This window comes from Zosterops lateralis (assembly GCF_965231275.1).
Source record: "Zosterops lateralis genome assembly, chromosome: 13".
In the NCBI taxonomy this organism is placed as follows: Eukaryota; Metazoa; Chordata; class Aves; order Passeriformes; family Zosteropidae; genus Zosterops; species Zosterops lateralis.
Window position 1 is genome coordinate 3931051 of NC_139773.1, and position 24733 is coordinate 3955783.

General features: G+C 40.0%; 1 protein-coding gene across 6 annotated transcripts in view; it reads right to left on the reverse strand.

Moving 5' to 3' along the window:
* TLN2 (talin 2) overlaps positions 1-24733 on the reverse strand; it is a 136953-nt gene that overhangs the window by 46992 nt on the left and 65228 nt on the right. For all 6 annotated transcript variants that reach the window (XM_083870743.1, XM_083870740.1, XM_083870742.1 and 3 more), the window contains 17 exons: positions 21658-21721; positions 19446-19550; positions 18946-19101; positions 17952-18053; positions 15104-15180; positions 13349-13529; positions 11329-11442; positions 10613-10721; positions 9718-9926; positions 9475-9573; positions 8238-8405; positions 7521-7815; positions 6113-6279; positions 4932-5060; positions 3380-3493; positions 1516-1629; positions 107-241 (listed from right to left, as the gene is read on the reverse strand). In XM_083870743.1, the coding sequence (XP_083726869.1) occupies positions 107-241; positions 1516-1629; positions 3380-3493; positions 4932-5060; positions 6113-6279; positions 7521-7815; positions 8238-8405; positions 9475-9573; positions 9718-9926; positions 10613-10721; positions 11329-11442; positions 13349-13529; positions 15104-15180; positions 17952-18053; positions 18946-19101; positions 19446-19550; positions 21658-21721 (2338 nt within the window). The remainder of the gene's footprint in view (positions 1-106; positions 242-1515; positions 1630-3379; positions 3494-4931; positions 5061-6112; positions 6280-7520; positions 7816-8237; positions 8406-9474; positions 9574-9717; positions 9927-10612; positions 10722-11328; positions 11443-13348; positions 13530-15103; positions 15181-17951; positions 18054-18945; positions 19102-19445; positions 19551-21657; positions 21722-24733) is intronic.

Here is a 24733-nt window from a genome sequence, read left to right on the forward strand (position 1 = left end):
CACAAAATACAGCAGAGAGAGGTGAGCACTGCCTGAGCATGAGCCATTCCCTCAGGGGAGAGACAAATCCTCTTGTTTTAGCTGATTAAAAGCAGTATTTACCTACCTTCTGGGAGGCAGTTCGTAGCTCAGCTAAGCTGGTAGCAAGATTCTTTGCACACTGACTGAGCTGCATTGCTGCTGCTTGATCAGTCACTGTGGGCACAGCAGCTTTGGCAGATGCCACCATTTTACTTCCAGGCTGTTCAAAGAACAACAGTGAACACAATTGGTTTTACCAGCTCATTTTCTTTAAAGAAAGCTTAGGATTCAATAAACAAACTACTTCCTCCATTCACACACTCATGAGGTTTCTAGGTTTTTCTTTAATGACTACCACATTCCTGCTCCTTAAACTGGAGCACTCTGTCATAACTCTGTCATATTTGCAAGTCCTCTGCAGCAGGACTCATCTGTGCTTGACTGGGACAATGACTATTTCATTGGTTCCAGTGTTTGCCTGAGGTCTTTGAAACGGAAATGTGAAATTTTGCCATCCAGCATTCATGTGGTACAATCAGGTCGAGGTGGCAGAGACAGCAAATTTCTATGTTTCTAAATATTAACCTCTGCCAAAATTGTATGAAATTAAAATTGTAATTCAAGCAATGCCTCTAGACAGAGATTACTGCTAATACAACTAAAAACCTTTGCTGATTCTCATCATCACCACTGTACACACATACAGCCACAGGGGAGATGGATCAATCATGTCAATGACTCCAGAGGGAATCATAGAGCAAATACTTAAACAGAGGGAGAACATGGTTTGTGATCCCTCTGCCTCCACAGGGCCATAAAAACCTACTAACAGCAAACACATTTAAGGCAAGACTAACTGATGCCAAGTCATGACCATGCCATTACACACAGAATTGGTTTCTGGTGCTGTTTCTTGTAATGTTAACAATAAGCCAATAGTTTGTTATCAATACTCAATATTCTATCTTTCTATTTTAAGATGTTTTAGAAAAAGCACACAGTCAAATCTTATGTTTTTCCCAAACCACCAATCTAGATCTATTATGCAGGCTAATATCTAAAAAGCCATGTTAGCATTCCTTTTTATTTCTGAAAAATTCTGAAACACTAAGTTTGCCTTGCTTAAAAAGGTTACAACAGCCTGTCACATATTCAGACTCAGGCCTCTTCTTAGAGAGATGCTAAATTCTCTCCATTTTCTTCTCTAAACTCTTTCCCAGAAGGCAAGTGTATAGAAATGAATGTTTCTTCTCCACAAACTTACATTTTTTCTAGTTAATTTTAACCTCAATGTCAGCAGTTTTCACTCCCACAGATCCAATATATTTTAGCCACCTAACCTGAAGAACTGAATTCTCTCTATCTATGGCTCAGAGTGAGCAGTGAACTTCTTTACATGGCTCTTAACAGTTTACTGGTTATTTATCACAAATGAAAACATATAGCACTAAAAAAAAGCCTTTTGCATCTACTGGAATGATTAGTTCACTTCACCTGAAGGAAATTCTGGCTGGAATTTATTAAAGCAAGCTGGGCACTGAGGTCTTCTGCCTGAGCTTGACTTCCTCTTACACCCTGCACCAGCTGAGGAATGTGGTCTGCAACATTCTAAAATGGACAAAGGGAAAATATTTTCAGTAAATAAATAAAACCTCAAAAACCTCTGAAAATAAAACAAGCAGGCTTCCCACTCCCCTTAAAAACAACTGCAGTATTCCTAAGTAAAATACCCCTGTGCTGTCAGAGAATTCATTTAGGATGCATGGAACCAAATTAGTATACAGTAGGATTTTTTTAGAGATGTTGTACTTAAGAAATCATTATTCAATCTACTTATTAGTTCAAGGCTCCTACAAGACAATCCAAGATTTTTATGCAGAATTGTGTACATCAAGTATTAATTATTTCCTTTGCATATTCAAATGCCAGTAGGGAAGGTGATAGATTTTTTCCAGAGAATGTCCTGCCTTCAGAAAAACATTATCTTTTACACACAAGCACCTCAGCCTACTTTTCCTTGGCTTTCAGCAACACAAACTTCATAGCATGGCTGGAGCATTTGCAAGTATATATTGCTAAAACTTTATTCCTGGACTGTCCACATTCATGGTCCTCGTCCACCCATTTCACAGTAACACTTGAGCAGTGCAATACTAAATTACCACCACCAGAAAAATGTAAAAAAAGGAGATACTGAATCCTCTCTGTTTTCTAATAAATGAGCATCAAGACAAAATTAGACTGAACAGTAAACAATAGTTATCGGTTGCATTTTTTAAAAAATCATACTGAAACAGCAGCTTTCTACAACTCAGTTCTGAAATGTACTTGAGCTCTTGTTTAATTCCAACATTTCTTAGGATTGCACCATGACAAGAAGAAATTGCAGAATGTTGATGTGGTTTTTAACAATAATGTCTTTAATGGCTTTGTTCTTGTTCCCCACATAACTGCCCTTTGATACAGAAGAAAATCCTTCTGCTTTCTTCTGTCTTTTGCAAATATGGCTTAAACACAAAAGGATGTATCTTCTCCTCAGACTCTGAATTCTAGCTTGGAACTATAAAAATGTGCTTGGCTTTGGGCATACCTTGAAATCTGTGATCTTACAGCTTTAACTTCAAGCTAGGAATATGGTAACCCCATCTAAGGTCTGTCACTTATGTTTTTATGGTGACATTTAAGGTCCCAGTTGCTTGGAGGCAGAACATCAGAATAGCAGGAGTAGCTGTTAGTTATGTAACCAATTATATAACTGATATGTTAAATAAGAATTCCACACTTTTACAGTGTAAATCACTATTGCTACTCCATCCTTCATTAGGAAAATCCAAAGGCTACCTTCATCCCACAACAGATCTCAGTCCCATTTCACTGCATGTATCATTCAACAGCCTGTTTTGGTGACTATGAAGCTACTCCCCTCCTGAAGGCCACACTCATACACTGAATGCATGGCCAAGGCTCAGAATCACTAATTCCTGAGCAATTGGATCCCTCTGTGCTTCCAGCACAGCTCTGCCTATGTTCCATCACTGGCTGATCTGTACCAAGACTTGCAGTAAAAGTACAGGTGAAATGGTTGTTAGCGAACAGCTACAGACCTGTGCATCCTTTTCTAAGGTGTGTGTGACATGGCACTAACAGGAGCTCAGCTTTGCAAAGCTCTACAAACAGCAATGCACAGATAATGCAGTAAATGAGGGTTCTCCAGAATCCACACACATGAGCACACATAGTGGTCGTTTGGTTATTTTTAAAGCTCCTTTTGAGATTGCAACAGTATTATAGAAGGTGATCCTCATCAGTTCCCCCTAAAGCAGAGTTCAAGAGTTGTCATGGGCTGTGCTGTGCTTACCTTGCAGCTCTGCACAAGCTGCTGGTGGGCTGCTGTGTTCTTATTGGAAACAGCTGCATTCTGAGAAGCTGCAATAGTCTGAGTAGCAGCAGCTGCAGCTTGTTTAGCTGCAATCTTTGGAGAAAAAAGAAAGTTAAATCAGTGCTAAAACTGAGTAATTCAAAGGATGAAACACACATTACTATAGAAAACTTTGACAGTAACAACATCAACAAATTAATACATTTTATCCCTTAATTTGATTTGCCTTAAGGAAATCTCAACAGACCATCATTGCTCTTCTCTCAAGGTGAAAATGATTTGAATGCTGTTACCCATCTCTAATTTGCCAATAAAGAAAAAGACAGAATTAGAAGCATTCAATGCCCTTACTCTTTCATAGGTTTTAACAGGAGGAAGATAAGTGAACTAAATGGTCAGAAATAGCAGAAATGTTCTAAATGAGCTCCTTATGAAGGCCAGAGGAAACAGGCAAAATACACACTGTGCTTCACACTCTAACATTGATACCTCTGACCCAGGACACGAGCCAATTTCTACTGAGATTGCTCTATGGCAAAAGCAAAGATCCTAAAATGACACAGAGGTACAAAACACTGGTATTTCTGAGTCTAAAAACATTGTGAAGACCTTCTTCAAATATCTATGAATGCTATTATCAGCATCTCCCTATTACAAAAAAAAAAAAAAAAATCAACAATTTATCCAAGGTACTTCAACACATTGTACAACACTAACTGGACCACTAAACAGAAGCAAGCATGAAGCTTATTACAGATTTTACTCCTTTATAAGGTAGTATATATTATAACAGCAAAACAGATAAAATACTCTTTCTATAAAACCTTCTTGAATGCAGTTAGAAAATTACAGACATCAGCTTTTATTTCCTTAAGTACTCTTGATTTTTAGTTCTAGACAGATACAGGAACTTAATGTATTTCCATTTATTAATGGTCACTGTACTGCATTTGAATCAGACTAGTGCAAAAATCAGTTGCAAACTAAGAATTGTGAAAAGTTCCTTTTTAAAATCTGTCTTTTCATTATTTTAGTTAAGAACGTGAAGGTCAAACTTTGCCTACTAAACAAATTTCCATGGTATTTTATCCTTACTAAATTGTCTTTCTTGGCTGAGCCACTAGACAGGATGTATCTTTTTACTTCTATTTCTGCTTCTTGACTCTGAGTAATTTCCCAGTTTAACTGGATTTGCTGCAATTCAACTAACTTTGTACAGAAATTCATATGGAACTCTATATCCTAGTAAAGCCTCCCAGAGATGGTGTGTAAATGGCACACCATGGAGATAAATTAACACAGCAATGAAGCTGTTTCAGCTCAGCTGTTTAATTTTAGGACTGAGCCACCATCAAAAGCCTTCTGAGTCAAATCTTTACACCACTTTACCGCATCCGTGAAACGAGTTTCTCAGTGTTCTGAGGGCTATGTTGTGATATACTGCCATGTCTAATTCTAACCCTTGTACTCTGGAACTGAGCTTACAGCACTGCCATTCTCTGCTTAGCACTTTCACTCTATGGTTTCCAACCTCTAATCTGTTGACAATTTTCTTCTTGATGGCATTCTGTGCAGCAGCATTGGTAGCAACCCGCAGTCCCTCTGCTGCTTCTCTCAGACGCTGCTGTTGATCCTCATTCTCAGGATTGGCTGCAGCTCCCTGCACAAAATTTCCAAGCAAAAACCATTAAGTCTGAGTGAAAGCGATTAGAGAAAATGTGGATGAATATCAAGACTTAAGTTCAGGTAGCATCTGCTACATCAGCATTCATTTTCCTTAAATTATCATAAGGAAAGTTAGAAGAACACTGAAGTATTACAAAACTGCAAATCAGAAAGTCTGTTTCTAGTAGAAGGCTGTTATTGTCTCTGTCTGGGACTTAGAGGAAGAAAGCTGAACATTTGCCCCAAATACCACTTCAGGTGCTTGGGAAAAAAGCCTTTAACTGAATGATCTGAAATAAGGCACTTGTATAAGCTTTTTGAAAAAAGCAGTTTTTAAAATTCCCAATTCAATATGTCTTTCAGTAACTGCAGCCCAAAATCTAAAGCTTAACATTGTTGATTTTCTCCATTTGAAGTCAGAAAATACTGGAAAATCAAGGATAGGCAGCCAGGCATACAGGCCTTCTGCAGTCCCAGCAGAATGGCTGGTTCTGCTGCTGTAAAAATCATTTCAGTGCAGGATCTGGGAAACAATTGAAAGGACATATTCCTCCTCAACAGACTGAAACAGGTTTCCAGCACAGAAAGGGATGAAAAGTTGTGATATCTGCCTCTTGTGAGAATGAGAAGGGAAGGATGTGGAAGGGAACAACATAAGCAAGATTCCTCAGCTGGAGGAAACTGTTTCTTAGACAGAGGGGAGTTGCTTTGCAATGACTCTAGAAACAGATTGCTGTGCTTCTGTTGTTCCATTTGCACCAGAGCAGGGCTCAGGGCTGGTGGTAACTGCCCTGCATGGCTTGAGTCATGACCACTGTGCACACAGGAAAGCAAAAGCAGTGCAAGAACATCTTTTAAAACCAAAAAATCCAGGTAGCTAATAAACTGGTTTTTGGAATGTACCTAGGGAAAGTCATTAAATGCCAAACTTTTCCAGGATAAGAGAAACCATCTTTACCATCAGCCAAATCCTATTTATAAATCCCACCTACCCTCTCTTCATTGTGTACGGCCTCACAATTTTAAGCTAATTCATTTTCCTGGTACCTTTGCAGCTTCAACCATGCGGGCTGTGGAATCTGCCAGGAGCTTTGCAGCAGCCAGAAGCTTCTTAGAGTTCTCCATGTCAATCTCTGCCTCTGCATCAGACCTCATGGCGTTGACGAGATCGGAGGTGGCCTGAGCCAGCACCCTGGCCTGCCGCACCATTTCACCTGGGGAGGCATTTCACAGCTGCATTTTTACCTTCTCCTCTCTGCTTCTCAGCCTTGCTTTCAAAACTCAGCATTTCACAAGGCAAAAATGAAGTTACATTTGCTGAAGTAGTTTTTCACTTCAAAATAATACATGCATATATACACTTATAACTTGAAAGTTTCATAAACAGATCTTGGATCCCAATATAAATGATAGAAACCACTACAGTGCAGATTAAGAAAGAAGTGTAGTATTTGCAGGCTAGATAGTAAGACAAAAACACACAATCAGTATTTTTGGGTAATTTTGAATCTATAGTTCAAGGAAATTCCTGTCCCAGCAAAGACTAATAATTTTGCATTCAAATCACAGCCAAGATTTCACTCCTTCAATAAAAATTACCCATCTTCTTCCTGTGTTTCTGGGGAATGACCTTTTGTCTAATATAAACTGGGAACTTTGTCAGAAAACACTTAGAACCATTAAGATGGTTTTAGCCAAAATCATTTTGTTGCTCGTTTTAGAAGCTGCGTATTTTAGAAACATCTCAGAAGAAAAGGCAGATCTAAGTTTAAAAACCTACAACAAAATCTATGCATAGGAACACCAATCACTGTGAAGGATTTGCCCAGGTGCCTGTCTTCTTATTTGGAGATGAGAAATTGCTACACAATTCTATGAAGTGAAGCAGTGGCAGAAAACAAACAAAATATTACAGTGTTCCTTTAGCATGGTATTGATTGTTCTCACTGAATATTTACTCCATCTAGCACACAGCTATGTGCATGTTGCTTGTGGGCATGAGAGATTTTTAGCCTGCTTGCAGCTGCTTTTTCCCAAGAAGAAATTTCTCAAGAAACCTTTTTCTCAAAATAATCTTGGTAAACAACTATCCTTTCTCAAAACAGTCTCTCTCTGGTGGTGTTTTACTGGTTTTTTGTTCAGGAATTGAACCCGGGTTCCAGCAGTGAGAGCTCTGAATTTTAACTATTAGACCACTAGGAAAAGGCGGTTTTGAGGAAAGGATAGTTGTTTACCAAGATTGTTTTGGAAAAAAAGCTTTCTTGAGAAATTTTTCCTTGGGAAAAAGTCAGCAGCTGCTAGCAGGCTAAAAATCTCTCAGGCTCACAGTTGCTGAGTTATATTATAGACTGGACTACTACCAGAAGAGAAACAGAGAAGGAGGATTTTTTACTTCCTTGACTCGGAAGGTGCACATGTGAAAGTTGCCAAGCTGCTGGTGCTCGCAGTGCCTTACCAGCATCCCCCATGGAGCTGAAGATGCTCTCGGTGACGCACATGATGGTGTCGGTGGCCTGGTCGTAGCGGCCGATGGGCTCCCCGCGGCTGGCAAACTGCCGCACGTGCTGCAGGAGGTCGCTGAGGGCCTGGCTGACGATGCCGGCGGCGGCGCTGACCTGCTTCAGCAGCTCCGTGTCGTCCGTGGCTGCCTGGCAGGCCCGCACGCAGTTCTCCACAGAGCGGTCCACCAGCTTCCCCGCCTCGATCAGCTGCTCCTGGCACACTGGGGAGCTGATGGTGGGACTCACCACCTGCACAGAGAGAGCACCCAGAGCTTTCAGGAAAGGTTTATGGAGCAGTCCGTTCTCAAAGCCACTGGGAACACACAGCACCACTCCCTGTGTCCTAAGCGGACACGAAATAAAGATGCTCGACTCTAGTCAGAAGAGTCTTTATTTACAATTCATTCAGCCTTTTTATAACATGCTGCGCTAAAAGGCACATTATTGGTCCATAGGGCTGACACGTCTCCCATTGGCTGAGTAACAGAAATAGCAAACAACACCTGTTGTTATGGGAAAGGAATATTGTTTACACAAGGTTGTTTTGGGAAAAAGAAAACTGTTGAAAAGTTTCCCTTGGGAAGAGCTCAGCAATTCTCAGGCTCAGAAAATATCGGGTCCACACTCCCTGGACATGATGCTCTGTCCCTTCACAAACACCACTGCCTCACCTTAGCACAGGCCACGAGCTGGGAAGTGGAGAGTGCACACTGGGTAGCAGCAGCAATGACCCTGTTCTGCAGGACTGTGTCCTCAGCCACCTGCGCCACATTCTTGGCCTTCAGCACCAACATGGCAGCAGCGTTGGCAACAGCTTTGGCCAAACTCATCAGAACATCCTGGTAAAGTAAAGGGAAAACTGAGTCTGCGACATTAAAACACACACTCAGGTGTTACTTCCTGCAGTCATGAAATTCAAGTAATTTCTTCCCATTTCCCCATTTAAAATCCCATCCATATACTTCAGGTTTTTAGTAGGATGGAGTCTTCTTAATGCCTCTACTGTTAAAATGACCTGGTTTTCCAGTAAAGAAAATATTTCTAATACACTTATTTATAACTTCAATGTCACAGCAGGCAGAAAATCCTGCATTTCAAAAATCAAACCCACTACTTTTGTTTTGCTTTTAGATATGATAAACCACCCCTTCCCTTACCCACTTTCTCCAACACTCCACAACACAGATAAGAAGGCTTAAATTCTTTCTCTTAGCCAAGAGCTGTAATACACATATTCCACTAGGAATACAAATGAGAACTCTGATGAAGGTCACAGATTCACTGCTGCATGAAGTGGTAAAAATGTAAGTTGTACTAGCAGACACCTTGCACACAGTGCACTCCAGAGGTTTATCTGCTGCTGAAAAGTCCCTTCCCTTGCTTATGGTGCAAACATGTCCTTGGCATTCAGTGAAAAAATCCACACATGTATTTTACAGAGGATTTAAGAGCACTGGTCTTAAACTGCTAACAGCAAACAGTGTTAAATCATAAGGCATTGTGATTTGTAATTGATGCTACTATTCATCTTAAAGAAATTTTTGTTTGCAATATAATGGTTTTTTTTCTACTCACTTTACCAAAAGATTTTATTAGCTTCTAGTTTATGTGTATACATACAGACAGAGCAAACACTTACATAAAACCCACTATATTTAATGAGAAGAAATACATTGCAAAAAGCTCTCCATGAAGCATGACAGCACCTGTATGACGCACAGAATGAAGAAGGGGTTCCTATGAAACAGGACACACTCTGTGATTGTGTAATTAAAACCAACTTCAAAAAGGATGCAATTAGCATAGAGAAACTCCAGCATTTTCTAAGCACACTTTGAGCAGCCTGGTTTTATGCTCCTCATTAGAGAACTGCACAGCTCTGACAGTGACAAGCAACCCCCTCATTACCTGGAACCTTTCATCTGTCTCATTCTCTCCAATCTGTCTCAGCAGCTCCCCGCTTGCCTGTCCGATGCTTCCAGCTGCAGTCAGAACTGTCTGGCGAGGCTGGGAACAGGTAACAGTGAAACGCATTCATTCAAAGAAAATGAGCTTTACTTGCATCTCAGATTTCCTCAAGGAACTTCTGCATTAGTGTGCAAGCAATATGGCCAAAAAGAGAGGGAACCTGAGAAGTTTTTCTGTACTCACCTCTCCTGAAGTAGGCTGCACAGCCTTCAGCAAGTCTGAGACAGCACTGGCCAAGGTTCGAGCAGCTTTCAGGAGGTCTTCTCCACTCCCAACTTCATCATCCATGAGAGCAGCAAGCAGTTTCACACCTTTGGACATCTCAGTGAGGTTGGAGGAGATGGTTGTAATTGCACATCCCACAGCAGTGTAATCAGTGTCAACTGGGTCCCCTGCAGAGCAAACGTTTTTCAACCATCAGAATGGAATTAGCTTTAGTGGCTAAAAGGGAAACAGGGGCAGCTACAAGAAGATACATTCTGGTGAGAGATAAAAGAGACATTTCAAGAGAGCCAAGCAATGCCTACTAAATAATGTGTCACTTAAAAAACATTAGATTGCTATAAATTTTCTGATTTCTACATTTCTTTTGTAATAATCAATCCTCTAATAGGATGTTTCTTCATTCAATGCAATTTGGTGAGAAGTCCACAGTTTCAGGCTCTTTCAATATTAAAAGAACCTAAGGTAATACAGTCTTGTCTCCTTTAAGCCACTTAGAGTTCCCTCAACTTGTAATTTGCTGAAGAAAATCCCACTATCAATAAAAACAATCTCTCCCTAACAACTGCCAGATCAATGATGCTTTCTTGTAGTAACCTTGCAAACACCCTCTACTCTGTTGGATAAGCAAGTTACATTTTAACTTCACTGACTGTTACACCTTTAGAGAAACTGAAGATAGAAAAAATTGTGTTAGGAGAGACACCAACTTTGTTCCACACATCAATGCACTTGGCTTTTGGTGTGCTTTAAATAAAATTTTCTGCAGCTACCCCATACTCAGTTCATATGTTACTTGATTTAGATTGACAAATAGTCAGGAGACTGCAAGGAAATCCTTCCCATTGGAATTTACCTGCTGTAAGGTTAACAACTGATGCAGTTCCTGCAGTGATTGCATCAACCTGAGAGTGTATTTCATGTTTTGATTCATCAACCTTGTTCTGAACCCATACTCTTGATGCCTGAGGAGCAATAAGGAAAAGAAGAATTAAGGACTACAGTGAGGCAAGATACTATGTACATATCCCATTTCTTTGTGAACTTTTAGAAGTGAAACAGAAGACAAGCAGAAGGCCCTTAAAGTGAAATATGAAAGCAAGCATCTTCTTCTCCTGATTAATTCATAACAGATTTGTTCTCACATTTCAACAGCTGCCCTATTAAGGTAAATGCCATAAGAAAGGCTAAACACTCCTGAATGACAGTCCCCCATAAACAATAACCCTCTGGTTCCATCCTCCTGCCCTAACCTGGATGACAAACAACAAAATTATATTTTGTTCTTATTCTCCATGTCACTGTGAGGCAGTAAGTGCCACCATTAATATTGCCCATAGTTTGTGTTTAACTGTGCATATGCCCACAAAACAACAGCACTCCAGGCAGGTTTATGCAAGGAAATCTGCTACATCTCATCTCAGGGGACTGATTAGAGTGAGGGGCACCACTGTACATGAATTCTTTAAAGAAAGCACAGAAGTTTTACCCCATCTTAAAAGCTTTGTCAGTATCACTTTAGGTCTGGGGACAACGACTAAAGTGGTCTGTAAACAACCCAAAAGAACTCACCATGTCCTGCCCCAGGGGTGGCAGGTTATCCACTTCACTGAGGTCGGCCTGTGCCTGCTGCACCGCGTGCATGCTGGTGTTGATGGTCCCCATCAGGGCCTGCTGAGCTGAGGTCTGCAAGGCAGAGCAAGGCAGTGGCTGTGCTGTGCTCCAGAGGGCACTTCATGCATGTCACATGTGCATGAGGAGACTCTGAGTGCCAGCAGTGCACCAGCCACACCAGGCCACTTCAGAGAGCTGCCTCCTCCCAGTCGGGCAAGAAGAGCCTCAAACTCTTCTCACAGTCTTGATTCTGCTCATGCCATTTCACACTTTGCTGTACTTTTACACACATATAAAGTGCTCAACTTCCTCAGCTCAAACAATGGCCAACAGACACACACAAACCCACTGAGCTGTCTGACTGACCAGCATTTGAGCAACAGGAAAACTCAATTTGCTTCATTACTGACCATAACTGATTTCCTGGGACAGCCTCCCAGTGCAAGCAAGGATGATTCTAAAACTAAATCGTCATCAACAGGCATAAGCTATCAGAAAACTGAAGGGGTTTAGGCAGAGCAGGATGCTCTCTGTATTGGGTGTCTGTGGCAAAGTTTTGGCTGCAGGGGTGGCCACTGGGAGAATTAGCCAGGGGCTGCCCCATGCTGGGCACAGCTGGTTCTGGGCAGCTCCAACAGACCCAGCACAGCACACAGCTGAGTGCAGCAGCCACAATGATGGAAACTCCGGGAAAACATTGGTGACAAAGGGCAAAACACTGGTGAGAAAGGGCAGTGAGGGGAAACAGGAGTTCAAGAAACAGCCTTGCAAATGCCAGTGCCTGACAGGGATGTGGAGGGGATGCTCAGGACAGCAGAGCTGAGTTTCCTTAGCCTGTGGGCGAGAGCCAAGTGCAGCAGGTATTTCTCTGCAGTCTGTGGAGAGGGTGTGTTGAAGCAGACACCCCATATCCCTGCAGAGCGCAGAGGACCCCACACTGCAGAATTGCAGGTGGGTATTTCCCTGAAAGGAACTGCAGCCCATGGAGAGCCTGTGCTGGAGCAGGGCCTTGCCAGGATGGAGCCCAGACCTGGAGCAGATTCTCCTGAAGGGAACTGCAGTTCACAGGGAATCCCCTGGAGCCAGTTTATCCTGAATGGCTGCAGCCCACAGGAAGGACATGCTGGAGCTGGTGAAAAGTGTGAGGAGCAAGGAGAAGCAAAGAGAGGCTGTTACAAGTTGACCACTTGTGAGCAAAGAGATGACTAGTCAAGAGTGAAGTTAAGTCTATATAAAAAAAGGGTGGGTGAGAAGGATTTTTAGTTTTCATCTGTTTCTCACCAACCAACTGTATTTTAATTGACAATAAATTAAATTCATTTTCTCCAAGCTGATTCTGTTTTCCCCATGAACACAATTGATGATCTCCCTATCTTTATCTTCACCTATATTGATATAAAGCTTTTTTAAATCTTACATATCTTCCATACACACTTCTTTGGTAGAGGAGTAGGAGTGCCTGCTGAGCAGGCATCTGGCAAACAGCCAAGGTCAATTCACTACACAGACTACACTTCTAGCAGTATGTCATGATTTTAAACATTGATTATATTCTCTAAATGCTGTTTAGGGCTTGTGAAAGTCTTTCAATTTAAATGAAAAAAACAAAACACTATCAGCTTTAGGCCTGCTAAAAGCTAAAATTCAAAAATTTCTAATTGGTCTGCTAGTGATAAGCTAGAACTAACCTTTATCCTTAAAATTGCTTACTTTTGCCAGTCTTTAAACCATTTTTTTTTCTCCTTTGAATACTAGTTTTAACTACTTAGAAGTAAAGAAAAGCCTGGAAGAGCCTGCTTTAAAGAAAATGAGGAAATGTGTCAAAACTTGGCATCCTAAACATTTAAGGGATACTCAAAACTTGTGTTTGGCAGAACAGTCAGGACATTACAGCCAGGACTCCTGGCCTCAGAAATTCTCCTTCTGACTACTCTGCTGCACGGACAGGTTTCACACACAAAACAAGGAGGTTCCTCACAAGTGGGGGCATGTGTCCTCTGTGCATCTGGCCAGTTGTGACTTGCTGCTGAGGGGAAGGCATGATGCCAACGTTGAAGGTCTCGGGGCCGCTGGAGCCGGAGCGCATCACAGCCGGCAGCGCCACGGAGCCGTGCTCCACCTTCCCGGTCCGGTTAAACTGCTGCTGCAGGATGGTGGGCCTGAGAAAACACACCCAACACAACGTCACTGCAAATCCTGCTCCCTCAGCTCTTCTTCCTCTAGGGTTTTAAATTGCACTTTGCAACATTTGGAGAAGCTAGAAAACTTGGTTTTTCTTTCTAACCGTTTTCTAACATAGGAGAAAAGATAATCTGGGCCTTCTGGCAGATCAGTTATTAACAGCACTAATGAGCAGGCACCAAGGAAAGATGGCAATGTGCAGTTCCGTTAAACATGATACAATAGCTTTACCCCTTTTAGACACATGGCAGACAGGACCAGAACAAGGTTTATGGCATAACAGCTGCTTTGTTTCAGTTGTATCTCAGGCTCATCAATAGAAAATAGAAGCATGAACCTTGTGGAGATCTTTTGCTCCCTAGAACTGGGATAAAAACTTTCTTTCTTTCCCCTTTATACAAACAAGCACACACAGTACTTGCAAATAATCTGGCAGTCTACCAGATACTGGGTTGGAGAATAATAAATAAAGTTACTGCCATCCATGGTCATGAACTGGCTTGCCAGATATACTGCTCATATTTAAACGTGATTCAACCTTTAATAGCTAGAAGCGTCGACAGAAATTCAGGCTGTAACAACAACACTCTGCTGAGGGGAAAAACGTGATTTCAACTATGAAAAAATCTTGTATTTATCTACTACAAGCTTTCAGCTTCTCTGCACAGCACTTAACTAACAGTATATTCTGGAAGTGATTTGGAAAGGGCCATGTCAAAATAAGCACATCTGAACATGTGTGATCCATCAAAAGATGAAATTTCCCATAAGGCCACATGAAATACCTAACAAATCTATCTCATATAAACCATATGCTTAACAATAAATCAAATGGACTTTTCACATACACACTGCTGACACTGCCACCCTCAAGAGTTCCAAGAAAAGACTTGAGTGGCTCATTACAGCTTATAATGTCACAAATCTGTTTCTATTGTCTCACTGCACACAAAGATTTGACATTCCTTTCCAAGAGTGTGGCCAGCTCTATGTTCTGTGTTTTACTAGATTCAGTTACACTCCCATATAATCCATAACCTGACCTACTTGTACCAAACCCTTTCCTCTACCCACACCACACATCTGATGAAATATACTGCTCGTAACACTGCGTATGACTAAACTGACAGGTGTCAAATCTACTGGAAACCATGGAACTGGCAGACACAAGCAACTAACACCTTGTAAATAATACATGGAGATGAAAAAATACTACAACCATTCAGCTCTGCTTCATTATCCCCCTCTCTGGCCCAGCATTTTAAACTGAATTACAGTCTGAGTGCCTTTGTTCAAGGGTCGAGTTAGCACAAACTGGTGCCATTGCTGGTTGGCCTAACCAGCAATTATGTGACAAATAGCTGCTCTTCAATCCTTGAATGAAGCTAGGAGCCTGCTGAATTGCCTGGGGACAGTACTTCCTTCTATTGAAATACTCTGTAGAAAACCATTCTTTAACAGTAATAACTGTACTACTTCATTTGAAAAAGCTGCCACAGCTACATGTGATGCTCTTAAAAACAGACCATTTCCTCCTGTTGCATGCACTCACTTCTTAGGTGAAACAGATTCTTCCAACATGGTTGATTCCTCATCACCTTCAAGCCCAAATCTATCTTTACTTTGTTTCTGGAGGAGGGAAAAAAAGAAAAGTTAAACAATGTCTGTTGTTTCTTGCTTTCTCTCCACCATTTCCTTGCAATTTATCACAAACCTAGACAAATGACCTGCAGAGCCTTGTCTAGTGCTGAACACCACTGTTGGACACTGAGTGACAATACAACCTCCCCCAGAGAAGAGGGGCTTTTCAGTATTTAACAGCCCAGGTTCTAAGCCCTGGCAGGTGATACTTCATAAAGGAAAAAGCCTGCTGGTGCCTTTTTGAACAAAGGTATAAGGGAAGTGCTGAAATGTTACTGTGTGGTGCTACCTTCTATTCCCTTAAGGTTTTAGCCTCATATTTTTCAAATCCTGTTCTGCATGAGTGCATAACTCTAAACTCCATATAAAGTGTTAGTTAAGTGTCTTCACATTTTGGTCAGACAAAACAACCCCTCTAGGCCTGAGATCCAAGGACACTCTACAGCCTCAGGTCTTGAAAAGTATGAACAAAAGTGAATTCGGGTGGTGGGGGAGCAAACTGGAGGTACATGACTTTATTACCTGAAGTTGTAATTGGAGGATTAACCCTTGACATGTAAATAGACCAAACTTAGATCTGTCTGAAAAACTCATGCCCATCATCCATTTTGGGTGTAGACCCTTGGGGAGGCTTTGTCTGCCCTTAATGTATCTGAAGGCCCTTTATTAAATATATCAACTTTATTCTTTTAACTTTGTCTGGCCTTGTTTCTAGGTAAGCCTGAAAAAGGCATCACTACCAGTAGGAAATACATACCCATAAATAAAGACAATAAATTGAATACTGTCTCCAAGTCATTTTATCATAGGCACTTTAAAGTTCAGGACAGTCTGACTTCAGGCTGAAGATTGAGGCAGGGGTTTTTTAGTGCTAAGAGAGATTTGTAAATACACATAAGGGCAGTAAATCTAAACCACTAGAAACAACAGGAAACTACAAATCATAGAAATAGTGCCTTAGAAAAAGAGTCTCTTTTTATTTGTTGCCTAGTGCAGAGAAACTGTCTGCATTCCCTCTTGCTCCATGATTTGTAGTCTGAGTCCACAGAGATGAATATAAATAGAGGAGCATCCACTATCTACTACCCACCTCCATTAAAGAGGAACTCCTCATGCACATCTATACGAATGCACAACTTTGGAGAAAGAAGTTCTTACTATTAGAGTTTAATTTTATGCATGAACTGAAACTCCCTATTTCTAGTCAAGATTGTGCTTTACTTCTCTAATAATGTGAAGTAAAAACAATATACTGCTTTTAATTTAGATATATGTTACTTAAGTTCTGGGTTCTCTATCATCTGATGAATGCCTTGTCACTAAAACTGCAGGACAGGAGGAGTTGGGTGGGACACTATCCTAATAACACTTGAGCAGAAAATAATGTACTTATCAATGCACACTGGAGAAAATGAGTTGGATCAGTCCAAAACACCAAGAATTAACAAAAAGCAACTGAAAGCAATAAACCCCACTTTGAGGGGGTTATCCATCACAGACATAACGTGGGCTCAACAACTGTGAACTGCAGCTTCTCATATGAATCATGGGTGTTTATGATTTAACCTGTTCCTAATTCATTCATTCTAAACAGGCTGTGTCAGCAGATGGTAAAGAAGAAAAACATCAGGACTGGGAGAGGAAATTCTCACATTTGTATTCTATCAGGACAGAAGGCTGTTTTCATTTGGCATCACAAAGCAATGCTACTTTTGAATCAAGTTTTAAACCATCTACAGAAACCTGCAATTTATTTGATGTTCATTAAACCTGAGCCTGACAGCCTCAGAGAAAAAGGCATGTGATGAATTCTGTGATGAATTCTGGCAATCCTCCTGAACCTCTTATTATGTAACACTTAATGTTACATCCTACACTGCTCACATGAAAAAAGGCAATAAATTCTTCTGGGCTACTTAACTTCATGATTTCTTACTACTGAAACCTATTACAGTAAAGAATGATGTAGTCTGGAATGTCAATCAAGTGAAAATTTGACAAGAAGCAATCAGTGCTGTTTGGAACACCTCACTTTTTTATACAACATGCTTAGAATGGGAGAATTAAGGCCCACGTTTGTTGGCAAACTTGTAATTTTTTGCTGTTGCACTTGCTTGCTTGGGAATACACACTTTTAAATACTGGAAATTCGTATCAGCCCTTCCTCTGCCCTGCCAGGCACATTCTATAAAAACAAGTTTCAAGGCAGTCTGACCTATTCACAAACTTGATTTTATCCCTCTGCACAATTGAGGTCTAATTCTTTGCTTTACTGATCACAGTGTTTTTAAAGCAATGTACTGTTGGGGCTTTTTGGTTTGTTTTTCTGGCCAAAAAACTTTCTCAGCTTTGGTACATTATATACAAGAGCACCTGGACAACTATTGTGTAGTCCTGGCTGTAGTTTTACATACTGCTTTTGGGGTAGTTTCTTCCCACCTGATTCATCGTTTGGACTATAGTTTAAAAATCCATAGCTGAAACTTTAGACTCTTCGCTGGATATAAACTCACAGTCACCAGGTCACCTTCCAGACAGAAAAGCAAAGCCCAGGAGTGCTGTACTGAGCCTGAAACATGCTAGAGATGTAATAAATAGCCTTGATTTTTCCAGAAGCAATGCCTTACTTGCAGGTAAAAATATATAAATGTCAAAACACAGGACACAACACTGACTCCATGAGAGAAAAACTGCAGTTTGAACATATTTGAGTCTTTCTATTGGCTTTTTTGCTACATGCCAAGATGTTAATACTGTACCTTCTTTAGGATGATATCAATGTAACCTGCAATTAATTGAGAGATCTGTTCTCCTTCAGTGGTCTGTACTGAGTAATAGCTTTCCTGATATTCACCAAAATCCTGAAGAAAAAGGGGAAAAAACCCCAAAACTTATTTGAAAATGTGAAGTAACTAAATGAAGAAACAGTACCAAACATGAGTGAGAAAATTCAAATTCTGAAATTGTATAGACATTTAATTATATCCAATAGCAAGTTAAACTTCTCCAAGATTCTAAACCAGTCTGTATGTGAAACTGAAGGGAGAAGAATGCTTTTTATTTCCGTTTAATCACAGATGGTTCATAAATTGAATGCCCAAGAGATATTTCATCTAACTTTATCAGATTCAGTCACTTGAGGATGGAGAAGAGTTTTTTAAGAATTTAATCCTAGAGCATAATCATCCATGGCAATTGGAAATTACATGCACATGAATCGAGTGAATGCAGTTTTCTAGCCTCTGCCTCTTGCTCCATCACTTTAAACAACGTTTTCATATATAAAATGTATGTTGCAGTGATCTCCTATGGACCAAATAATTAGCAAAATATCACATTCATGAAGCTTCTCTAAATTCATAATTATCAAAAACATGAATGAGCCAGCTGAATTTATGTTCATATCTTGCAAGTCACAAACTACACTATGAATGACAAGCACTATAACTATTTACACAAGAATGAACAACAATGCTTTCTTAACTGTTTCATTAGCTAGGCACAAACTGGATTTAAACAGTAGTTTGTTGAAAGATTTAAACTTCTTTTTTTAAACTTTTTTAGAAGATTTACTTCTGAGGAACAGGCCTGTCTACAAGCACCAAACCACAGATTGAACCTGGACTACAGTATGTGCCAATTTATTACTTGACTCAGTGACTCTCTAAGGGTAGAAAATTAGAGATAGAACAAGTTACAGTACAGAAACTGTTCTAAGTCTCCTTGCCCTCTGAATTCACACAGAAAGATTACCAGAGTGAAGCTTTTAGGTGAGGCAGCCCAGCGTTTCACAGTTGTCAGGGGCCATTCCTGCAGCACTTCCTTGGTCTTCTCATCCACACGCATCACTGAGTCTTTGGTGACCCCCAGCAAACGAGGAACCAGCTTGTTTTTGCCTTTCATTTTTTCCTAGAACAAGGTGTGGAAGATTGTTTTCCATACAAATGCAGCTTTCCACAGGACAAAGGAAAAGCAAGATAGAAATCCTGACAAAGGGAAGCAGCTGGCATGCAGACAGTGACAATTTAAAACTCCAGGCTTAGTTTGTTTGTTTACAGACAATGATTTTCAGGCAACGTATTAAGAAGCTCTGGTCTTTAGTACATCTTTACTATTCAGTTCAAAAAACAACCCCTCTTCTCACTGCTCCAGGAAACTGAAATATCTTAATGGTCAAGCCTTTGCTCAGTGAGGGAGCTGAGCTAATCCATAACCAAGGATTATCAGGATGGTCACAGCAAGAGCTGAGTTACCTTGACAAGAAAAAAGGACACCCCGTAGGTGCGCAGGGACCGCGCCAGCTTCACGTACTTCACTTTGGCTTCGATTTCACTCATCTCACCACAGTTTTTGTGCTCCTGTAAGAGAGTTCAGTATCAATTAGGCAGAGCCAAAGCTTTCTAGAAATAAACAAAAAAGGGTACAGCTATTATCTGTTTCAGGATGTTTAGTTACTAATCATTACAATTAGAATATTTGAAAAAATATTTGGTAGAAATGTTAGGAAAACTATCATATAATGCCTCACATCAGAGAAAATAACTAACCTGGGCAAACAGAACACTCCTCTGACCATCAACCATTCAATCCATGCTTCAGACCATGCATATTAAACCCCTTCTGACAGTTTAAAATTCTAGGTATTCCTGCTATTTGACACCATCAGGTTTCATGTAATTAATGCCTCTTCACTCAGCTTTTAAAAGTCATTTAAGTGTACCAGCACCCTTTTTCTTCCTCCTAGAAACAGATTATTTATTCCTGTTTTGTGCCCAAAACTTCTGATTCATGACAGCTTCACACCTTGTACTTGACCATTTCTCATGTCTTGTAGGTACTTCCAATGGGCCTTTTTTGCCAGCTGCAGCATTATTCAGAAGTTTTTTCCATTATATGAAAATAATTCTACAGCTGAGGAAGAAACAATGATTTTTCTGAATAGTTTGTCCTGAAATACTCATCTAAGTGTGTCTTGTAACTCAGTCTCTATTTATTGTTTAAACAATTTTGTCATTAGTAGATCTTGAGGATTACATGTAAGTAATGACAGGTCTTTGTATTCTTTGTAAATTTTATTTATGTAAATTTCACCCCAGCATCTGCTCTCCCATCCAGACCACTGTGCTGAAAACCACATCCAAATGTCTCACTATTGAAATCCTTTTGTGGGATTCCCTATCCCACCCCATCTTCCCCTCAGGTGCTTCTGAACTTCTGGTCGCCACCTCTCTCGTGCCCACTGATGGCAGCAGGGGGAGCACCAGGAACGTGGGAAATTCCTGCTCTTCCACTTGTTCCCACCTCAACAGCGTGGGAGCTGCAAAGGGGAAGCGCTGGGAGGAGCAACTGCAACTACAAAACCCTCTTGCATCCCAAGAACAGAGGCTGCTCCCATCTGTCAACTTCAGCATGGAGAACACAACCAGGATCCCAAAAGAACAAGAGCACAAATGGAGCACCTGCCAAGCTCCAGAACTTCAATGACTTGGGAAACACCTGGGTTTTTTTCAAAAAGACAGCTCACATATTGTAGCTTGTTGTTGAATCTTTGCCCAGATGAGTGCCCTCACTGATGAGCTTCTGGTCCATGCACTAAAGCACATAGTGACTGAAACTACCTACAAGTCATAGCTAACATGGGCAAAATTCCCATGCTGTGAACAGCGTGGCCACAATACTTTGAAGTGAATGAATCTGTTTTTTGCAACGTCACTGAACCACCCAAAGGTGCACAGGGAAGTGTCAGACATACTCATCCACAAGGAAGTACAGAAAACTCCAGGTAGAACAGACTCATTAAGTTCTAGGATTTTTCAGCTGGGAGTGTAGCAGACCAAAGAAAGGATGTGACCTGTTCCTGCCCCTGGACTTGTCTCCCTGGCTGAGACCACAGATCTCTGGTGGGTCCTTCCAGAAGCCACATGACTTTATCTCACCTATTGACCTCAGAATTTTCCAACTTCCATTGTATTGCCAAACATGTATTTCAGTGGGCAGAGATGCCTGGTGCCTCTATAGTACTCAAATTCTGACAGCACTTCTAACAATATCAGTACATTTTACCATTTATACTCAAGTGCTCCAGTCTTTTACAATGGGATGATTCCCATACACACCACTGAATTCAAGCATTAACAAGCAGAATGAAGCTCATGTTTGAATGAGGCATGAAATTAAAACTGGTTTTCCTAAACATGTGTCTATTTTAGTACAAATACGTATCATATGACAAAAAGATCTTAAAAATACTGAATTTTCACTCTATCCATTTAACAAAGCGCACTGGATAATCATCAGTGAATAAAAAAGGATCAGGACAATAAATCTGCTGAAGAAATAAAATAAAAGCTATGTAGTTCAAATATATACAAAGTATATATTTGTATATATACTTTGCCTGGGAAAACTAAGATTTTTCTTATAAAGGTAGTGAAACTCTAGTAGTTTCTTCAGTCTCACATTTACCTGGAACACTCTCTTTTCAGCCCCTCTTTGTTTGGTATATTCTTTAGGCAGGAATTCTTTCAGGCTAGGGAAAAAAGAAAGAAGAAATTCCAAAGTTAATGGTTCCTTCTTGAGGAGGGATGCTGTCCATACATCTTTACTGGCACTAGGCACCCCAGGCTTCCTATTATGGCTGTTAAATACCTCCACAACAAAACAAAACTAAGGAGAGCAAGAGCAGGTGGTTACCTTAGCACATGAGCTGCTGCCCCATGTAGTACCTTTTCATGTTTTGAAAATTCATCAAAAATAAACAATAGCTGGGACACTTTGCACTCTTAAATTACAGGATGTATCAGAGGGTTTCACATCTAAATGCAGCTACCCTCAGTGTAACATGGGAGAAGGGGACATTGAGCCAGCCCTGTGTGAGTTCAGACACTTTGATTTACTGATGTGTGGGACTGAGTTCTTCCTCTGTGTCATCCAAGAAGTGTTAGAACACTAATATTGTACTGAAAAACTAGAAAGTAATCTAAGTGGACACTTCATACCACTGTGTTGTTTCAAAGTGAAACAAGAAGCAGTTTTAATTTCCGCAGCACTCAGATTCTAAGGTTCTCAGAACACAGATTAAATTAAACAAGTTCAGCCTCTGTGATAGAGTTCAGTCAGAAGGAATCCTTCAACACCTCATCTGTCCCTCCTTGCTGTATAATAAAATAACCTTTATCTCAGCCAAATTTCACCCTAACCCGAGAGTGTATCAGCATCATGCTTTAACAAATAACTGTTCTGGTTTGTACCTTCCCATCTGGAATATTCTACTCTGATTAAATCATGTCATGAATTCAGCAGGTCATTTTCCATCTGAAGAAATTTGCACAGTTAAAATAATTAGTCTCTAAGGATTCCCCCTACTTTGGGCTATTAACAATCATAGAAAAAATATGACTGGAGAATGTTCTCCTTATTTCGATTTATTCAGTAAACAAGCAACACTCAACACTGAAGGCTGGACTATCTACTAGGATGCAAAGTTAGAAGTTTTGAGAAGGATGATTATTTTAAACAAGATTGGCAAAAAACTGCTCAACTGTTCTGTGGGAGTTGCTTTGGTTTTATATCTTGAGGGTGTTTGTGTTGGGTTTTTTGTTTATATTACCGTGCTTTTTTTGTTTGCTTGTGTTTTTAAAAACAAAAGTCTGCCATTGCAGACAATCAAAAAATAGCTCAAATGACTAAATTAGGATTTTGTACTTCAAAAATATTACTCAGTACTGAGATCACACATTTTGTCTTTTCCATAAAGCTCTAGCATTATAAAACAAAGTAAGAACAACTGTCCTTGCTAATCTTTCTTCTGATGTTCTCATAGCTACATCTCACTTATCTATGATAAAGAAATTTCTTCCTGGGGACTTATTTACAGAGACACATCACAGGGTAGGGAAAGCTGAAGAGCCAAATTAAAACTGTAGATAAGGTCTGAACAGAGCTTATTTTCTTAAAAAGCTGGTGTATCTATTATGAAACAACTGGTGGTTTTAGATAGAATTTCACAGCTTAGTTAAATCAAATTCCAAGGCAAATTAAGAAAACAGCAAACCTAAACCTGAATTAAACAAAGTTTCATTCTGAAAATCAATTTATATAAACAAATTATAGCTATCAACACACTTTAAATTCTCATCTTTTATTAGCTAGAGTTAATTTTCTCAGCTATCTGTATGCAGATAAACTATCAAAACCATTACATTTTAAAGCTTGTCTATTTACTTTTTAATTAATATAGCACTTTAAAAACCATTGCTAAGCAAACATTACTTGGAGTTTCATAAGCAGGAAGAGTTGAGAAAACAACTTTGGGCTTTGTCCACCAAGCAGCAATTGCAATACCCTGCACATGTGGCTGGCAGTGGGATTGGAAGTTTTTTCCTTCTATCACTTTCCACTATTTTTAAATCAAGAGGCAAGTGATTACCTCAGCTGAAAGGGTGAAATGCCAATTGCGAAAAGACTGAAATTATTTTAATTCTACCTATAATCAGATATTTTCTTTATAGACACAGTTTCACTTTATTTTACATCTTTTTAATGGAGCTAGCAAAAAGAATGGAAATATAATTTAGCCTTCTTTAATCCCTTAAATTACACATATTAGAATGGACATTGAACTTAGTCCAAAATTCAGCTAATAGCAAGCAGTGTTGATTTAACTTGGTTTACACTGAGTTTCATCTTCCAGTTCCTTAAAAAAATTACACAAGTGCCAACACTTTGATTGTTTTTCATGAGCATAAACGTGTTCTTGAAAAATACAGCTTAATTCAGCAAACCAGGCTAGATTCAAGAACTGAGCTCAGCATCAAGCTCACTTATCACTTGCAGCTTTTGTGTTTGCCAGTGTGCTTTCAAAGAAGTGGAGGTGTGCAGTCTGAGGTGCTCCTTTCCCATCTGCAGATGAACAGTTTGAGCTCTTTATTAGATGTTCTCTCAGCAAATTCAGCCCCAGGGTACTCTCTGTAGCTGCCATGCAAAACTACATTTGTGCCATGAAGGGCACGAAGAAGGGCTACTTTTAAGTTGATGGTTTAATGCTTTCACAATTTACTTTGGCAAGAGCTTCAAGGGAATTCCAACAACCAATACCAAGGTCTTAGCAAGATGCAGGCTATACTCTTCATCTGTGCCAAGAATATTTTAGCAACGACAAAAAAGGATACAAAAGGTCTCTCTACACAAACATATTGTAGACATGATAAACTAAACTAAGCTGTTTCCAAACAATTTCATTAAATACTAGTGTTATTTTGTTCTGTTTTGTAGGAGCTGACAGAGTCTCCTTAAGGGAACCTGTAGTATCTTAAGTTTCAGTAGTGAGTGACTGGATACCCCTCAAATGTATTTCACATATTGGGCTGCAGCATACAGTTTGTTACTGTAAACTACTTTGTTACTTGAAAAGAATCCGTGTTTATGCACCAAACAGTAGAAAATAGTTGGATGAAACTTTAAAAAAAGCTCACTCTTTTTCAAGGGGATAAAAAAACTACTAAGTGTTTTTGCGTTTTTTTCTGAAAGGATGAGAGATGCA